Genomic DNA, 17,570 nt, shown 5'->3' with positions numbered 1-17,570 from the left:
GTTGATTATTAATTTCAAATTTATATATCAGGAAATAGCTATTTTTTTCCTTTTTTTTTTTTTTTTTTTTTTTATGCATGTGCCTTGAGTTGCCTACTAGCTTAGCAATTTCATTATTTCAGAAAGTGAGCCGGTCTTGTTTCGACAGTCGACCACTGCATGTGAAGGTATTTTTTTTCTTTTGTAGAAACTAATATTCTATTTAGAAATTATTCTTAACTTTTAATCAACCTCATCACATCTTTTGACACTGAAAAATTTCTTTAAGAAGCCAGTTCTTAATTTTTAGTAATTTTTTTATTAATTAATAATTTAGTAATTTTGTTATTAATTAATAATTTAGTAATTTTGTTATTAATTAATTTACATGTGAGGTATTGTCATGCCTATTATAGAAAGTAACATTCAATTTTTTATTTTATTTCTATGGATGTTATATAATAAATACATTTTTTTTTGTCTCTTTTAAAATTCTTTCATCACAAGTTGAAAGATAAAACTTGTATGTTAGTTTCATAATTGCATAGCTTTTTCATTTTTTCAAACTTTTCAGTATCTAATTACTGTAATTAACTATTTGACATTGATCTGTCATATTCTATTACCTTTACAAATCTAAAGACATTCCGAGTCGAGACTTTTCCTGAGAAATTCCTGTCTTTAATAAATAAAACCTTGCTATGTCATTGCATTCGTTTCTTTTTGTTTTTGTTCTTTTGATAGATAAAATATCACTTTGGTTAATGATCTTGTATTGACATTATATTTTAAAAAATCACTATTAAGATGAACTTTTCTGTATAACTGCTTAGAATAATAATAAAAGATAGTATTCTGCTGAAAATTCTTCTTATTTATCATAATTTTTATATATTTGAAGAACATTATGCATGTTTATTAGGTAATGATTTTTTTTTAGGTAGCTAAAGTTTAAAACTCTTGTTACCATTTCACTTATTTCCTTAATCAGAAATTCTCTAAATTTTTATTTAAACATCAAACAATGCACTTCAGATCTGTAGTGACCATTTTAAAAATACTATTAAAACATACTTCTTGGTTTTTACTAATTCTTAAGTTGAAAAAGGAACAAGCTGCAACTTTAATTTGTAAGAAAATCTAAAAAAAAAAAAAAAAAAAAAAAAAAAAATCACTGCAATTTATTTATGGAATTAATAGATTTTCAGAATGTAGCTTACGAAACAAATTTTACAGGAAAAACTGTAATGAAACCAGAGTAGCTAATAATGTATTGCTATAATTTACAAAGAGATTTATTGCAGATGTTTATTATGATGCTTTCTTTGCTTTTATCCTTTTGCTTCTACCCTAATTCCTGCTTATAGCTTCTTCTTCTTCTTTTTTTTTTTTGAGTAATTTAAAAATGCGGCTAGAAATACTTAGTGTTATTTTTGATTTATTTTCAATCTATATATTTTGACTCTTTATATCATTTTTAAAGAAAAATTTGAATATTTTTTTTCTGTATGATTTCTATATTAATATGTAATGTTCAATGATTGATAAACATGTTTTAGTTGCAGTGACTGACTATTGAGAAGTTTTTCCTTACCAATTATTCAAAATTGATTTTGTTTATAGATAAAGTATCTGAAAATTCAGAAAGTGCTCCAGAGCCAAATAGACAGCAACAGTGGATTGTGATGAAAGATCCTCCTGAAATAATCAAAGATGGTATATCTGAATTGTCAAAGGACAATCCTTTGGCATATGATCATATAGAAAAAATGTCTAGTGTCTTGCCAACTATGTGGATGGGTGCACAGAACGGCAGGTATGCATGAGTTTAATGTATGTGCTTTATATATTATGCAGTTTTTGTTATAATATACTATATATTAAATCTATATATCCTTTTAAAAATTTTATTTACCTTTTTCTTCAATGCATACGGTAATATCAAGTTTAACAAATTGGTATATATGTAATAATCTTAGAACTATATACTATATATCAACATTTTCTTCGTTTTATATCTTTTAAGTGTGAAAACTTTTCTTGCAGTATATATGTTCATTCATCTGTTGCTCAATGGTGGAGATGTATTCATACTGTAAAATTGAAAGATGCTGTATTAAATATTGTGTAAGTTATTATTATTATTTGTTATGCTTGCCATTTTGCTTTGTTTTGTTTGCCATCATATTAAAAGGATAAAAATGTTTTCAAATTAGATTTGATTCATTGGTGAAGAATTTGTTTATTAGATTTTAAGTGTTTCATTTTAAGTAAGCTGTAAATTTGACTGGTGTTGTATAAGTTTAAAAGTTTTCGATATAAATTTATATCCAACTTATTTTTTAAAACAATAATTTAATGGCTTTGAAATATTTCACTTTGTTTCTGAATAATATGATTATGACAAAGAAAAAATGTTTTTTTAAAGTTAAACATAGTTATTGAAACATTTCCATTTATTTATTGAGAAGCAATGTGATGTAGATATCCATAACAACAATAAACAAAACAAAATTTAAGTTAAAAATATATATGCACACATTTGTCCCAATTGTTTTTTTTTGTTTTTTTTGATATATATGAACATTATTCATTATTGTTTTAGCAAGCATAAAGTTCGTTAATGATTTTTATTCTTTATAAATTCAAGGAAATATTTCAAATTTTTTTTTTGTCATATAAATTTTGCTCAAGCCTGGGTGTGAACTCTGTTATGAACCAGATTGGAAAACAGAGACTGATAATATATTTTCAGCTTATATAATTTTAGAAAGGAATTTACTGACTCAGTGTTCTAATTCTGTGCGGAAAATAATAGCTAGTACAATTAAAAAGTTAAAGTTACAAGGGAGAAAGAGTTCAAGTATTAGAAAATTATTTTTAGATCATATATCAATTAGAAATTTTTACATGTACACATTAATAATATTAAATTACAGGTGAGAAAGAGTTCAAGTATTAGAAAATTTTTAGATCATATATCAGAAATTTTTACATATACACATATATAATATTAATACCTCGCAGCAAACATACTAATATATTCAATGCTGGAAAATATATATTACATGTTAGCATGCTGAAGAACATAAATTTATGATGTAAAAATTATTTATTCTCTTAACATATTTTTTTCCGTTTATATGTCTATTTAATGTAGACATTTGCTATTTCAGACATATAAAAGGACGAGTTCTTGCAGCAATGGCAAATGGTACAGTTGCTATATTTCATCGTGGTGAAGGTGAGTTTTTTTAGATTGTAAATATTTGTAATCAAGAATGTTGTGATTGTAGTGATGACAATATTACAACAATATAAATTTTGTGTTCAATTTCTTATCTCCAGCAATTGCATGCTTCTAAATGGACTGTAAGAAATATACTTCTTTTGCAATATATTATTTTTAATATATTTATTAGTCATCCTTATTATAATGTTAATTACAATTAATTATTTTTAATATTTTATATTACTGTTTAACAGACTATTCAAATCATTATAGATAATTCCCCAATTCTTGCTTATTTATAAAAATAACCATCATGGATTTAATTTGATTATATTTTTAACAGTTTTAATATATTTTATGAATTTAGCCATATCTGTATCACAGTTCTAAGTTTATACTTTACCTTTTGTTATGAGGAAAAAGAAGACACTTTCTTCAAAATTTATAGATTAGCGAAAGATAAATAAATAAAACAAAACCCTTTAAGTCAGGGGCTGATGAATAATTAATAAAGCTAGGAAAGCTATTGAAACCAAAAAAAGGTAATTGAACATATACAGTATGTTAAAAAATTCTGCTTATTTATTAATGATGCTCATATTGTCATGAACTTGCATAACATCAATACAATTTATACATAATATACTTTGGATGATTGGTTTTTAAATAATTTTTTTTTTTTTTTTGTATTTGAATAGATGGAACAATTAACATATTTGAGAAAGATTTTTAAGTCTAGGTAATGAATATTTCACAAAAGTAAAAACAATATTTTGCTTAAAATTTTTGTAACTGGGTGTTCACTTTGCATTTAACATATAAGTAAATACATCATTACATATAAGGAAATGTAATAAGAAATTTCTTCTACAGAGATTTTTATAATGAATGAATTATTTTCCCATAAAAATCTGTGCTGAATTTGATTTTGCAAGCAATTTCGATAATAAACGCCATCTGTAAATGAATTATATTTGTAAACTGATCACCCTCTGTATATTTGCTTTTAGGCTTTATAAAAAAAAAAAAAAAAATCTGTTTATTGATGATCTTGTATCTTCTAGACAATCAGTGGGAGCTAAATAACTACCATTTATTGGATTTGGGTTATCCCCATTATTCAATAAGATGCATGGCTGTGGTTCATAATAAAGTGTGGTGTGGTTACCGTAATACTGTACATGTTTTGTGTCCCAAAGCATTATCCATTGAGGTAATTTTTAGTATGCTTCATTTTTCTCCCTTTAAAAGCAGCTTTAATACATAACTTTATACTATTCAAATTCAATAATTAAACTTTTGCTTGATACTCTTTTGTTCTTTTATGAAATTTTATACTTTGATTTGTGGTAAAGATATTTTCTTAATATTTCCTTTTTTTTTTCTTCTTTTTTTTCATATTTTATGTAGATAGAAGGTTATCACTGAATTAGATATAATATTGCCAATAATTTTTTTTGTAATTATTGGTTTTAAGAATTAAATGGAGATAAAATAATTTGTATAATGTTTTATATTTGGATAATAACTCAGGATTTCAGTAGATTCATTTATAAACATTTTTGAAGAAATGCTTTGAGAACTTCTTTTGCATGTTTTCAGTAAAGGCAACTCAATTCTGTTTTTGCTTCTCTTTTGAAATATATTTATAAACTACATCATGCTGGCTTTTTTAAAAGCATATTTGATTTTTTCAATTAACTTTTATTCATCTGCTTTACTAATATTTACTAGAATAATATTTTCTGGTCAATTAAGTTATTAATACATGTTCTGCATGTATATAATTTATCTGTATTCAATTGTGTGTTCTAATATTTACAGTTTGTTAAAGAATTTTTCTGTTAATTCTTTCTTCTTCAGATTTATTTTGTTTATTTATTTCTTATCTTTTTTAAAGATATTTTCTTCATTTATTTTTATCAGAAGTCATTCGATGCCCATCCTAGGAAGGAAAGCCAAGTGAGGCAATTAGCATGGGTTGGTGAGGGAGTGTGGATATCCATAAGGCTTGATAGTACATTAAGGCTTTACCATGCTCATACTTACCAACACCTTCAAGATGTGGATATTGAGCCTTATATATCCAAAATATTAGGTATGAGTGAAGAGCTATACTTAATTAATTAATTCCCATAGTCAGTAATTTGATTAAATTTATTATTTATAAAATGCTTATCATTTTTGTTTTGATTACTTTTTATTTTAAAAATAAATAAATTTGGTAGTCCATACATCTTTTAGAATATTGTACTTACTTACAATAATTTTATATATTATTATTGATTTGTAATGATAGCAAAGTATAATCCTGTTCCCTTTTGAATAAAACTGTGCTCAAAACTTTTCGTAATATTAATCTGATATTTTGGTCTAACTGTTAGACATTAATGGCTGAATGTACACATGTAAACTTTTGTAATATCAAAAGAATTAATAAAGCCTTTCTTATTGTAAAAATTATTTAATTCAGGCTAGTTACATTTTATTAACACAATATATTGTTTAGTCAGATACAATTTCATACTGTTACTCCCCCTAAAACTAACAGTTTTAGGGGGAGTTTTAGTGTTAAAACTGTTTAGTTTCAGAATATCTTGTGTTGTAGTAAAAGCATCTTGAAAGGAACAGTAAAACTATCTGAGCTCTAGTATGTTCAAAAGATCTTTCACACAAGATAGTCTGTGAATTTCAATGTTAAGTTTAGTTATTTCATACTGTTTTATTCATTTTTGTGCTCTTTATTTCTTTTAGATCCACTTTTTATTGCTTTATTCTGTTTTATTTATCTTTCTATAAGATCAGTAAGATAAATGAAATAAAATAAAGAACTACCTTATAGGTTGTTCCAGTTTTCACTTTGCAAAAAGGGGGGGGGGTATCTTTATTTTAAAATATTTTAATTTAAGGTCGAAAATTAAATTTTTTAAATGAGTATAATTGTTAAATGGGGAGATTGTTATGGTTTGGTCATAGCATATTTTGGATCCCTTGAAAGCAATCTTCACTAATTATTTTGTTTACACTTTTTCTATTATTAGTATTTAGTTTAAAAAGAAAGAGTGTTCCAATGTGCTGCAATTTTTTCTATGTCATAGTATCATTTCTTAGCATAAGAACTAGTCATTTTATTATCTTTAGCTAATCATTGTTAATTAATGAGCTATAAATTGTTTAATTGTGTATAATTTTCGCATACTGTGTAAGAATTAATAATTAAATTTCTTATTTTTTTAAATAAAGGAACTGGTAAGCTAGGATTTTCATTTGTTCGAATTACTGCACTTGCTGTTTCTTGCTCACGACTTTGGATAGGGACTGGAAATGGAGTAATACTATCTGTTCCCCTCCATGAATGTAAGTTAAGATTTAAGAAATATTTCATTGTTTTCATTTGTATTAAATATTTTAACATTTTAGTATCACATTTTAAATGTTTATATATATTATATGTCTTATTTCAAAATGGATTGCACTTATTTATAGCGGCATTTAATAAAACAACTTTTTTTCCTTCCTTTTTTTTCTAGCTGGCAAGAAGCGTAAACCAAATGATGATTCACTTGATTCAATACGGGTATATACTGATGGCAAGGATAATGTAACTCCTGGTAGTTTTGTTCCTTATTGTAATATGTCTGAAGCTCAACTTTCATTCCATGGCCATAAAGATGCTGTCAAGTTTTTTGTTGCCGTTCCAGGTATGATGGAAAGCAAAGCCTTACAAAGTACCTATTTCTCCAAAGGTGTGGTGTAATGCTCTCATTATTTTCTGTTTATAATTTATTCTTTTTTTTTCTGCTAAAATTAATTTATTTTAATCCTTTAAAACTGCTATTATTTTTTCATGCACTTTGATGTAATATTTAAAAAAAATAATGTTTTAATTCTTTTTCTTTTCTTTCTGAAGTAGTGCATTTCAAGCTTATTTCTTAGTTTTATTATTATTTTAATTATTATTATTTCCTTCATTTTATGTCACCAGTTTTCAAATGCTGCACCACTTTTGGATTAACACTGTAATTAATCAATAACATTAGTATTTTTGAAAAATGAGCAATTAATTTAAATATGCCAATATAAAAAAACCCTGAATGATCTTTAAATTTATCTTGCCTTTTCTGATTTATAGATCTATTAGTGAGGAAATAAATTTTGCTTTTTAAGGATGATAATTCAAAAATTAATTATTCAAAACCAGATTCTATCATTTTTTTCATCATGCATTCAGTAACGAACAACTCCTTTGATGATTGAACAAAATCATCTTTATAAGTAATTAATTTGTATGTAATCTCTATAGCAGGGGTTTGCATGCTTGTTTTTGTGTAGACAAAATTCAAGTATTTTTTAAATACTACTTAACATTTCTTACACTTTGTTAAAGATAGACAATTAAATGGTAATGCATTTTAAAGCCCTTATTAATACGATATTATTTATGATAAACCTATCTTCTTATAGACCTATTTTAAATTTTAATATAATACACTCTTCTTCCCTTAACTGATTTTATTTGAAGTGTTCCACTACTCCAGATGTGATTGCAAGTCTTTTTAAAAGCAATGTATTAGCATATTATGTTAATTATCCAAGATTGAAGATTTCCTACTTTTAATTACTATATTGTTGCTTTAATTAAATGGCTGCCCATTTAGATATTTTTCTGTAGAAAAAGAATGGAATAATCAATATGACTGAAAACCAATTACAGATAGTATTTCAAAAATGTAACTTTGTGAACTTTTTTCTTCGTTACTTTAAATGTGTATGAATTAATTTAATGTATCTATGCCTTTAAAATATTTTTTTTTCCAATTCTGCATAATTTTGATGTAAATTCTACTTCTATTTCAACTAAAGTACTTCTACATTAATTTATAACTAATATAAAGTTTTAATTTTTTCTCCACGCCTCTCAAAATTTAATGTTTGATACTTTCATTGTGTAGAAATAAGACTGGTTGGTTCTTTAGTATCCAAAGCCCCATAAAGTTTTTGATTCAACAAAAGTGAAGAGAATTCTCATTTTCGAAGTTTAAAAGCTATGATATTTTCCATGTTCTTTTTCACTGAAGACATATTTCATAGATCCAGCCATTTTGTGTTCTATATCCAAACAGTGGCCATTGCTTCAGCTCATTTAAAAATCTATAAAAATCTTAACTTAATCTTTCATCTTTTTCTAATAAAATGTCGAGACAAAAATAAATTGAATTTTGTATTTCAATGACTGCCTGCTCTGTTAAAATGTCTGTTTTACATACAGAAGCTTCTAATATACAGATATATATGTGTAAACATATTTCAGTTGTTGCATGGTTGAATAGAAAAAAACTTTTGAAATTTTAAAACTTTGATTTATTTCACCATGGTAGGCATATTTTGAACAAGAAAAAAGCGACAATAAGTTGAATATAATTTGATGTCAGTTTACATCACAATACAAGTGCAGAAGAGCATAAGAGACTAAAATTTATCTTATTGGTGGTTTTACTATTAGATATAGGAATTTTTTTTTTTTTTTTTTTTTGCACATGTCGATTTAGGGAAGGGAAATTCAAGTATTTTTAAAAGAATGTTGCACACATTAAGGATTTTTATCCTTCCACTCGGGGCGTAAGAAAATGCTGAAGTGAGCAGTTTTATAGAGTGGATGTTTAATTAATTAAATAAAAAGAGGGAATTAAATCAGAAAATAAGAGAACATTTTAGAATGAAATTAATATGGACTAAATTAAGATAATAATTTGGAAATTAATTAAGACTTAAATTAGATTTTAAAATATCATTACATACATATATACATTCAGGCAGAGAAAGAGCCTTTTTAAAAAAGTTCAAACCAGTTCTTGAAGATATAATTTTAGAATATAATTCTTAATTTCTGTGGCAAGAACATATTCACACTTTTAGTTTCAGTGAACTCAGTATTCTTGCCTAAAACAGAGGACCCATGCAATGAATTGAAATCTTGAAGTAATTTATCTTAAGACAGAAAAAGGGATTAGATCCATACACGAGCATTGCTGATGTTATAATAAGAAAATCAATATATATATATATGTAATATAGTGAGATATATTTTAGTTCCCATTAATTTGCTTTATTTGTCAAGTATTTTCTTTAAATTAAAAAAAAAATGGCACATTAAATTTTTTCTGAATTTGAATGGCATTCAACTTGTAGAATGATCATAATGACCTTTGCACTGATTCTTATTGTTTTTAAAAATATCTAACACTTATTGCGTTTACTTAGAGGTAAGAACTTCCTGAATATTTTACAGGTCAGGGTGACATGAGTTCAATAACTTCTCTTGCTGATGATAAAGAGGATGATACCTCTGAAAAACCAGCTAAGCCCAAATATATGTACATAATGTCGGGTGCCGAAGGTTACATTGATTTCCGAATAGGTAGGTTTGAGTATTCATTTTTTAAAAAGGTTTATTCTGTGTTTTTTTCTCACTTCCATCTTTTCCCTCCCTTTAAGTCTTTTTAATAGCTTTTTTCTGCAAATACCTTTTCTACAGAATAATAAAAAGTTTGTGAAAATATTTAGAGCAAAAATTAGAACTTCATAACATAGCCTAATTTTTTTGTAGAACGATTTTTTGAAAAGCAGCCAGTCAGTAAGTATGATAATTTTCATTTTCAGTTTTTGTAGGTTTTCAGTCAATGTTTTTAACAATTATTATTCCTTAATATCAAAAAATTTAAGTTTCTCTATTAGGAATGAATTATTTTATAAAATGTATTATAATTTATAGCCAATTAGTTCTTGCATTCTACCTTTATTTATTGAATATCTTTCATATCACCTCCAATATTATAAAAAAATTGATCATTTAATTAATATCCTTTTTGTTCATTTTTTTTGTAACCTAATTCTTTAATGTATTTTTTTTAATACATCATTTTACTCAGTTATGTAAATTGCCTAGTTAATTTCATTATACCCATCAATGATGGCTTGTCAATTCAGAAATAAACAATAATGCAAAAAGTAAGAAGTATGGGAGACTTTTTTTATCACTATTAAATAAAAACTGTTGTATTTAATGTCATTTAAAAAAATATATTTTAACAGTGATTAATGAGCAAAATTTTAGGTTTTTTTCATTACTTTAGGAAGTAGCCAGAAAAAAAAATACTAAAATATGTTTAATTTCCTCTGTAATAAAGAAAAAAAAAAATTCTTATCTGAAATTCATATTGCAAATAACAGAAAAAATTTAAAAAGAGTATTGTAAATTTTATGTGAAACATAACATTTAATGATTATGTATATTAAAAAGTTGATTAGGATAATGAGAGTGACAAGATTATATATATATATATATATATATATATATATATATATATATATATATATATATATATATATATTCTGATTTTACTATTTTCACTTCCAATATGGGTATACAAATGCCATTTCCCCTAATATGTGGTTTCATTATTTTCACTATGTTAATTCTACTACTTAACTTTCTTTTTTTTTTCTTTCAATTAACAAAGGCATTAAAAAATGCCATTTTTTAAAATTACAATAATTTGTATTGTTTAGTTTCAGAAGACATTAATTTGAAAGTCTGCAATAATGAAATTTAAGTATTAGAACAATTTTTATGATGTGATATTAAAACATTTTTACTGAAAGCTCCTTCCACACAGAAACTGCTTCATAGTTGCAATAACCTAAGATGGCTGACAGTATTCTTTTACTCTGTAGATTCAAAGAATTGAATGTTGCAAAATGTTATAACCACCTTATTAATCATAATATGTCTGCTTATTGGTATTCTAAATGGCCAAGTTATAATCATACATGTTATCCACATGTCACACTTGCATAAATAAAATAAGCAAGTAAAGGACTAAAGATTGTAATGATATTGTTTTGATTATAGAAAATAAGGAATATAATCTGATTTTTTATACCAATTTTGTGAAAATATAATAAATTAATTGAGGTAGAAAATGTAGGTAAAACAGTAATAAAAGACACTTACTTTTTTGCTTATTTTTTGTGTAGTAAATGAAGCAAATACCTAAAGTAAGGTACTTACAGTATAGTAACAAAATAGTTAAGTGATGACATTCTCATTCATGCTTAAGTAAGAGCTTTAAGCACTTTTTCAACTTGTATTGAGATTTTTAGAATGCTAATATCTTGTTTACAACAAAATTCTGGTTATTACATATAATTTTTCTGGTTATTACATATAAGACTTCATATTTGCTTGCATAAGGTCATTGAAGTCTTGGCAAGGAAAAATTGGTCTATGTTACAAAAAAAAAAAGTTTTAAAGATTTTGTGGGCATTGATGCTGCAATGCTTTTGTAGCTGCAATGGATGAGCTACGACTGATGTCCCTATATATTAAAATAAAATCCATTCTTATATAAAAATTTTTTGTGACAGAGAATGCTGTTGAAGATGCCATAGTTTGGAATGCAACAGATTTAGGAAAAGTTCTATTTGTAAAAGGTGCTGGGGGGAATCAGAAGAGTAACACATTTTCTGAACTTCTTCAAATGAAGAGAGACTGTACAGTAACGGAAAGTATGGCACATTATGGATTGCTGATTGTGTCCCAAATGGGTTATGATGGTTTTAATGTTACTGCCCATATAATCTGGAAATGGTTTGTTTAATATAGTTTTAAAAACTTAACTTCCCCCTCCTCACACTTTTAATTTCCTGTGTAGAAATATAAAATTTGCTTTGCAATTCATATTCATGATATTTAGTGTTGTGCATGTTTGAACATTTAAAGATACAGAAAATATATATGTAGGATCTTATGAGTATTCCTAAAATGAATTGGTATTTCTGCCTTTTATGAAAAATATGTAACAAGAGAATGCCATAATATATAGCTGATGAACAGAATTGGAAAAAAAAAAAAATCTTCTTATTTGTAAATTTTATGTTACAAATAAGAGAATATACTTTTGCTTTTCTAAGCTAGATTAGCTTCCTATAAAATAATTGTTGAAATTCATAGTATAAAATTAAACATGTTGCTGAACTATTGTTCGAATAATCTACCTATTGGATTTTTTAAAAGTTTCTTTTCCAAATAGAGAGAGGGAGAGCAGTTTTTATCCAAATAAGCTAATAATGTGTTTATGTTCAAAACACATTATTAGCTTATTTCTAGGATGTCAGTTCCCCATCCCCTCCCACAAATTGTTAAAAAAAATTTAGTAGAAAGTACTGGAGATCTCATCAGTTCAATACTGTGAGTGATATTTTCAAGGAAATATTGAAGGAGAGAGAGATTTGCAAACAACCTGTTACCATCTTTTTAATAAAATCTAGAATTGTGAATGTTTTAAATAAAAATTTTAGATTCAATTTTTAAAAGTTGTTTTTATTTCTCTTACAGTTTTTAAATTGTTATACTTTAAAACTGAGGAGTTTCAAAAATTATGCCGGAATAGTTTCTATGTCACAAATTTTTCTTTTAAACTTGATTGACCTTTTGAAAATTAAACTCAATTTTGATTTTTTTCATTGGTCATTTATAATAGGCTCATTTTTAATCTCATCTGTATAATGTTTTGCAAAAGACAAAAACCCTGTTTGGTTCTAGTTCCTTTGTTGCAGGAAAAAATGGAAAAACTTGCATGTATATTAACCTTTAATTGCTACAAAAATCTATTTATTTATTATTTTTTTAAATTTTATTTTTGCTTGAAATAGGAAGTAGTTGCATTTGCAATAAATTTGTTTGTGAAACAGTTTATTATTATGGCATGCATTTACAGAAGTTTAGCATGATTTACTTTTTCAAATATGTAATATGGCATGAACATTTTAAAATAATCATGTAATGTTGCATTATATCAAGCAGTTTCTTTGAATAATTTTGCAGTTTTGTTATTGAATTTTAAAAATAGTCACCTGTCATATGTATTTAAATCTTACAAATTTTGCATTGATATTTAACATAGAATTGCTGTGCATTTTATTTTTCCAAATAAAGTGTTCAGTATAAATATGTTACTGCTAACTTTAGAGGTCCTGGGTTGAAAGACATAATTTGGGCTTTAAAGGTGTTTACTTATATATGATTTGAAAATTTCTTTCATGTCAAGCTTGAAAAATGGACTGACAATTAGAATTTTTCAAGTTTCAACTCTGTTATTATTTAAAAGCTCTAATTGCACCAAAAATTCATGTTATTACAAAAAAAAAAAAAAAAAAAAAAAAAAGAGGGGAGGATGTATAAAAAATATTTTGCCATAAAAAGCCAAATAATGTATATTACAATAACACCTATAAAATGTATTTTGCAATAAAAAAAAAAAACCAAATTTGCAATTTGATTCAGAGAGACATTATTTAAGATTACATTTGATTTGTATCTTTAAGCAGTATTGAGGAGGAGAGGCACTACTGAAGTAGAAGTGAAGAATAGGAGTATTAAATATTATTCTTGACAGAAATTGTTAACACAAATATGTAAAGTTTAAAATTTGCTCTGATCAATTATTTAGTCTTGCCATTATAGATGGGGTATATTTGGCTAACTATATTTCTAATTATCATAAGGGGGTTTGTTTTTGTTGACTTAAAATTTGTAGATTTATGTATGTGTGTGTGTGAAGGAATGAAGTTGATGCAGTTTGGTGGTTAGATTGTATTGGATCATTGCATATATCAAAATTAATTTTTTAAAGACTTGGACTAGGAGACCTCATTGTAAACATTTTTTATTATATATGTTTACTGTAATGAGTAAATTTTTTGTATTTTAAGTTAACATGAGTTCGGCACAGCTTGGCCAGTATTGGCCTTTTTGCCATAAAAAAACCAATCAAACCAAATATATAATAGGATTTATAACACTTTATTGACATCATCTCTTTTTTTTTTAGTGAAAATGCTTTTTTGTGATGAAAAAAGCATTTACATTTAAAAAAAGGAATGACATTTGTGGAATGTATATTAAATGATAAAAGTCATTTAATGAAGCTATTTTGTATGTATAGTAAATTTTAATGAAATAAATTTTCTATGATTTTTTGATATGAATATTGAATTTATTTGAATAATTACCAAGATTGCTCTGCATAATTCCATTTGGAGCTCTGTCCTAAAAATTGTAAAGTTCTGATTTAGTGTGTCCAAATATCCTCAGAAATAATGCATTATTTTAAGTTTGAATTCTTTTAATGCTCTTTTTTTTGGGGGGGGGGAGGTTTCATGTTTTTTTTGCAAAAATAGAATTTTGAGACCGATTTTTCTGCACTTCCTTTCTTGTATTCTGAGATTTTGTCCATCGTTTTTTTCAGTGGTAATAATACATTGAAATTATTTCAAAATTTAATTATTAGTTCAGCACTCAAGTAAATTTTGATTGCATAATGTGTTATGCCTCATGATTTTGAACTTAAGAAAAACTTTGTGAAGATTTTATAATATGGTTTATAAATTAGATTATTATAAATTAGAAACTAAAAAAATAGGAAATAAATATTATTAAAAAATTATGATTTAGTACTGTAGTTAATAAAAGCATATGTTTAAACCACTTTTATTAAATTATTGCTAAATTCAATGCATAGTAATAAAATCCTTTTCATTTATATAGAAAATTAAATTATTTATGTTTATTACATATTTGTGTCTTTTATATCCTTTCATTAACCAGGGGATGAAGAAGATGACAGCGATGATATAAATGACCGCTCTTACCGTGGTTCTTTGAGATCTGAACAGAGTCATCTAATTGTGTGGCAGATTCCTTTGCCTAGTACTACTCCAGGTCACACGCAATAATAATAATAAAAACAATATGCTATATGACAAGCCAATATATGCAAAAGACTTATACATTAAAAAAAAAGACTTATATTTAACATTTGCAATGTATAATATGGATAGGTTTTTTTTGTTTAATATTTTTAAAACTCCTGACTCAAGAAATTATATATATTTGAAGAGGAAACAGGTTTTGTTTTAGTGCAATTTGGTGCTTTTAACTTTTAAAATGTATATTAACTTTTATGTGGTTTGTGACTTTTTACATATTTTAGATTAATGCAATTCTAGCTATTTATTGAAATTTCATAACACCATTTATATTATAGCTATTCAGCAAAGAATAGAAGGCTGCTATATTTTGTGAGCAAAAAAAGGACAGATATTTTTTTGCCATGCTAAGTCAAGGTTTCAAAGTTTTTTTTTTTTCCTCCCTTTTATTGTTCTTATAGATGATATATAACATCTAAGCCCTGAAGATGATGAAAGGGATTTTGTTAAATTATTGATTATGTTGAACTTTTTTGTTGCTTTAGCTTTATGTCTTGAATGTTTAACTCAATTTTCTTTTCTATTTTGTTTTAAGAAGCACATTTTAAAGCTACTCTAGCCAGATGGGCAAAGCAAATACTCATCTAAAAATGAAAATTATGATCTATGCTCATATCAGTATCAAAATCAAAATGCTTAGATATTATTTAATGTGAACAGATTTTGCTTTGACATAAACAGGTTTATTTTTGAAAACTGAATTACATAACTAATAAAAAAAAAAATCTATTATTGATAAGCCAATTTTGCATTTTTTAAAAAATTAACATTTTGTTATTTTAACACAAGGAGTTTCGCTTTTTGAGTAATGAATTCTATAGTTAAAATTTGTCTCCTTTGATTGTTCAGTTATGCTTTGTAGGTATTTTTTTTATTGTTTTGATTATTCAAAATTTTATGCTCTAGTAACTATTGCTTATGTATTTTTATATCTTACTACTCCTACTTAAATAACTTTACACTATTTGTGTTTTAAAATATCTTATCTATTTGTTAAATCTAGAAAAATATAAAAATTCAGAAATAATTCTATGAAACAAAATTTTTTGAGTCATCTTTTATTACTATTTTTGTTAGATTTTCATTTTTCAGTCTTTCACATTTTGGAGTTTATTTTTCCATTCATTAATTATTTTATTTAGTTATTCATGAAAGTCAGAAAAATGATATTCAATTCAACTGCCTTTGTTATTTCTTTATGTGTCTTTCAATTATTGGTGTTCTTTTTATTTCTATTTATTTGTTCTCTCTGTCTCAAAAACAAAATATGCTTTTTGACTGTGATAGAAGATATGATCTTTATTTCTTAAAGAACATGTAAATGGATGACTGTACCTAATAAATATATTGTTTTCTTATGTTTGGTTCCTTGACTTTTTTTCATTAATTTTTTTACAAGCATCTCTAATTGTTTTAATAGTACATTTAAAGTTGATAAATAAATGTTATCATTTTTGGTTGATGAATCTAGTAGGAAATAAGGGTACATTGTATTGTTCCAATTTGAAAAATATTTTATAGAATAATGCAAATTAATATTTTTAAGTGTGCATTATTTTTATAGATATATGAATTATTAGAATTACAGCTGTAAATAAAAGTTAATTTTTGTAATTAAGAAATACGTTAATTATTGCATCATTCATAAATCTATTGAAATGTTTTCTTTTGCATACATTTTTTGACATGGAATCAATTCATATTTACCTGATACATGCCAAATGCTCCAGTTTAAATTTCCCATCCATTATGAGTCATACAAAAGGGAAACAGAAGTGACTTATCAGCATACCATAAATAATGCCATGTGACTGACATTATGCAAGTTGATTTTACTGCATATCCATACAAAACATAGTTGGAAACTTTATCATTTCATTTTACAAGACTTGCATATTACCCATCTGTTCTGTCTGTCTTTGTTATCAGTATCAAATTATCTTTGGCGTGTGAATATAGATACTACAGAGCTGGTATCTTTTTAATTTCATGAATTCTTTCCATTATTTATGAAAACTAGGAATTGTTAAATCATTTTTATTTCTTCACAAAATTTTTAATCTTGTTCTTTTGTAATTTTTAAAATTAAAATTAAAGTAAGATTTTATTTATTTTTACATTGTAAGTTGAAAAGCAAGTTTTTATTAACTTTTCAAAACATAGAAGGTTCGAATAAGTACTTTACTAAACTTCAGAAATATGGTGAGCACAGGAAGAAATAATACTTTCCATCCCAACCATGTTGAATCTTATTTATCATTGCATATATAAAATTTAAGTACAAAATTTTTGGTCATGCTATTCTTTTGTTATCAATGTTGACATTTTTAGAAATGATATATCTATACATACTAACTGGTAATTTGTTAATTTTAAGAAATGTTTTATCACAGTTTTTACTGTTAATCTTATAGAAGATGAAAATTATTTGGTAATTCTAACGTTTCATTTTTATGGTTATTTTTGTTCTTTTCAAAACCAGAAACATATTTGCTTTACGATAAATGATGTAGGGCAAATGCAGAATTAA

The 17,570-nt window shown here is 25.5% G+C and overlaps 1 protein-coding gene across 9 annotated transcripts in view; it reads left to right on the top strand.

Moving 5' to 3' along the window:
* LOC129962577 (C-Jun-amino-terminal kinase-interacting protein 4-like) overlaps positions 1–16,250 on the top strand; it is a 36,948-nt gene extending 20,698 nt beyond the window's left edge. Inside the window, exons 20-31 of one of the 9 annotated variants that reach the window (XM_056076364.1) lie at positions 123–167; positions 1,603–1,795; positions 2,026–2,106; positions 3,156–3,223; positions 4,276–4,424; positions 5,138–5,309; positions 6,455–6,568; positions 6,742–6,957; positions 9,501–9,629; positions 9,819–9,845; positions 11,639–11,779; positions 14,880–16,250. In XM_056076364.1, coding sequence (XP_055932339.1) covers positions 123–167; positions 1,603–1,795; positions 2,026–2,106; positions 3,156–3,223; positions 4,276–4,424; positions 5,138–5,309; positions 6,455–6,568; positions 6,742–6,957; positions 9,501–9,629; positions 9,819–9,845; positions 11,639–11,779; positions 14,880–15,007 — 1,463 coding nt within the window. In that variant the 3' untranslated portion in view covers positions 15,008–16,250. The remainder of the gene's footprint in view (positions 1–122; positions 168–1,602; positions 1,796–2,025; positions 2,107–3,155; positions 3,224–4,275; positions 4,425–5,137; positions 5,310–6,454; positions 6,569–6,741; positions 6,958–9,500; positions 9,630–9,818; positions 9,846–11,638; positions 11,780–14,879) is intronic. The other 8 variants (XM_056076363.1, XM_056076360.1, XM_056076359.1 and 5 more) reach the window with 8 other exon arrangements.
* The last annotated feature ends 1,320 nt before the right edge of the window (positions 16,251–17,570 follow it).

Source organism: Argiope bruennichi, chromosome 3 (genome assembly GCF_947563725.1).
Source record: "Argiope bruennichi chromosome 3, qqArgBrue1.1, whole genome shotgun sequence".
Lineage (NCBI taxonomy): Eukaryota > Metazoa > Arthropoda > Arachnida > Araneae > Araneidae > Argiope > Argiope bruennichi.
Note: the sequence above shows the minus strand (reverse complement) of the source record. Positions and strands in the feature narration are given on the sequence as shown.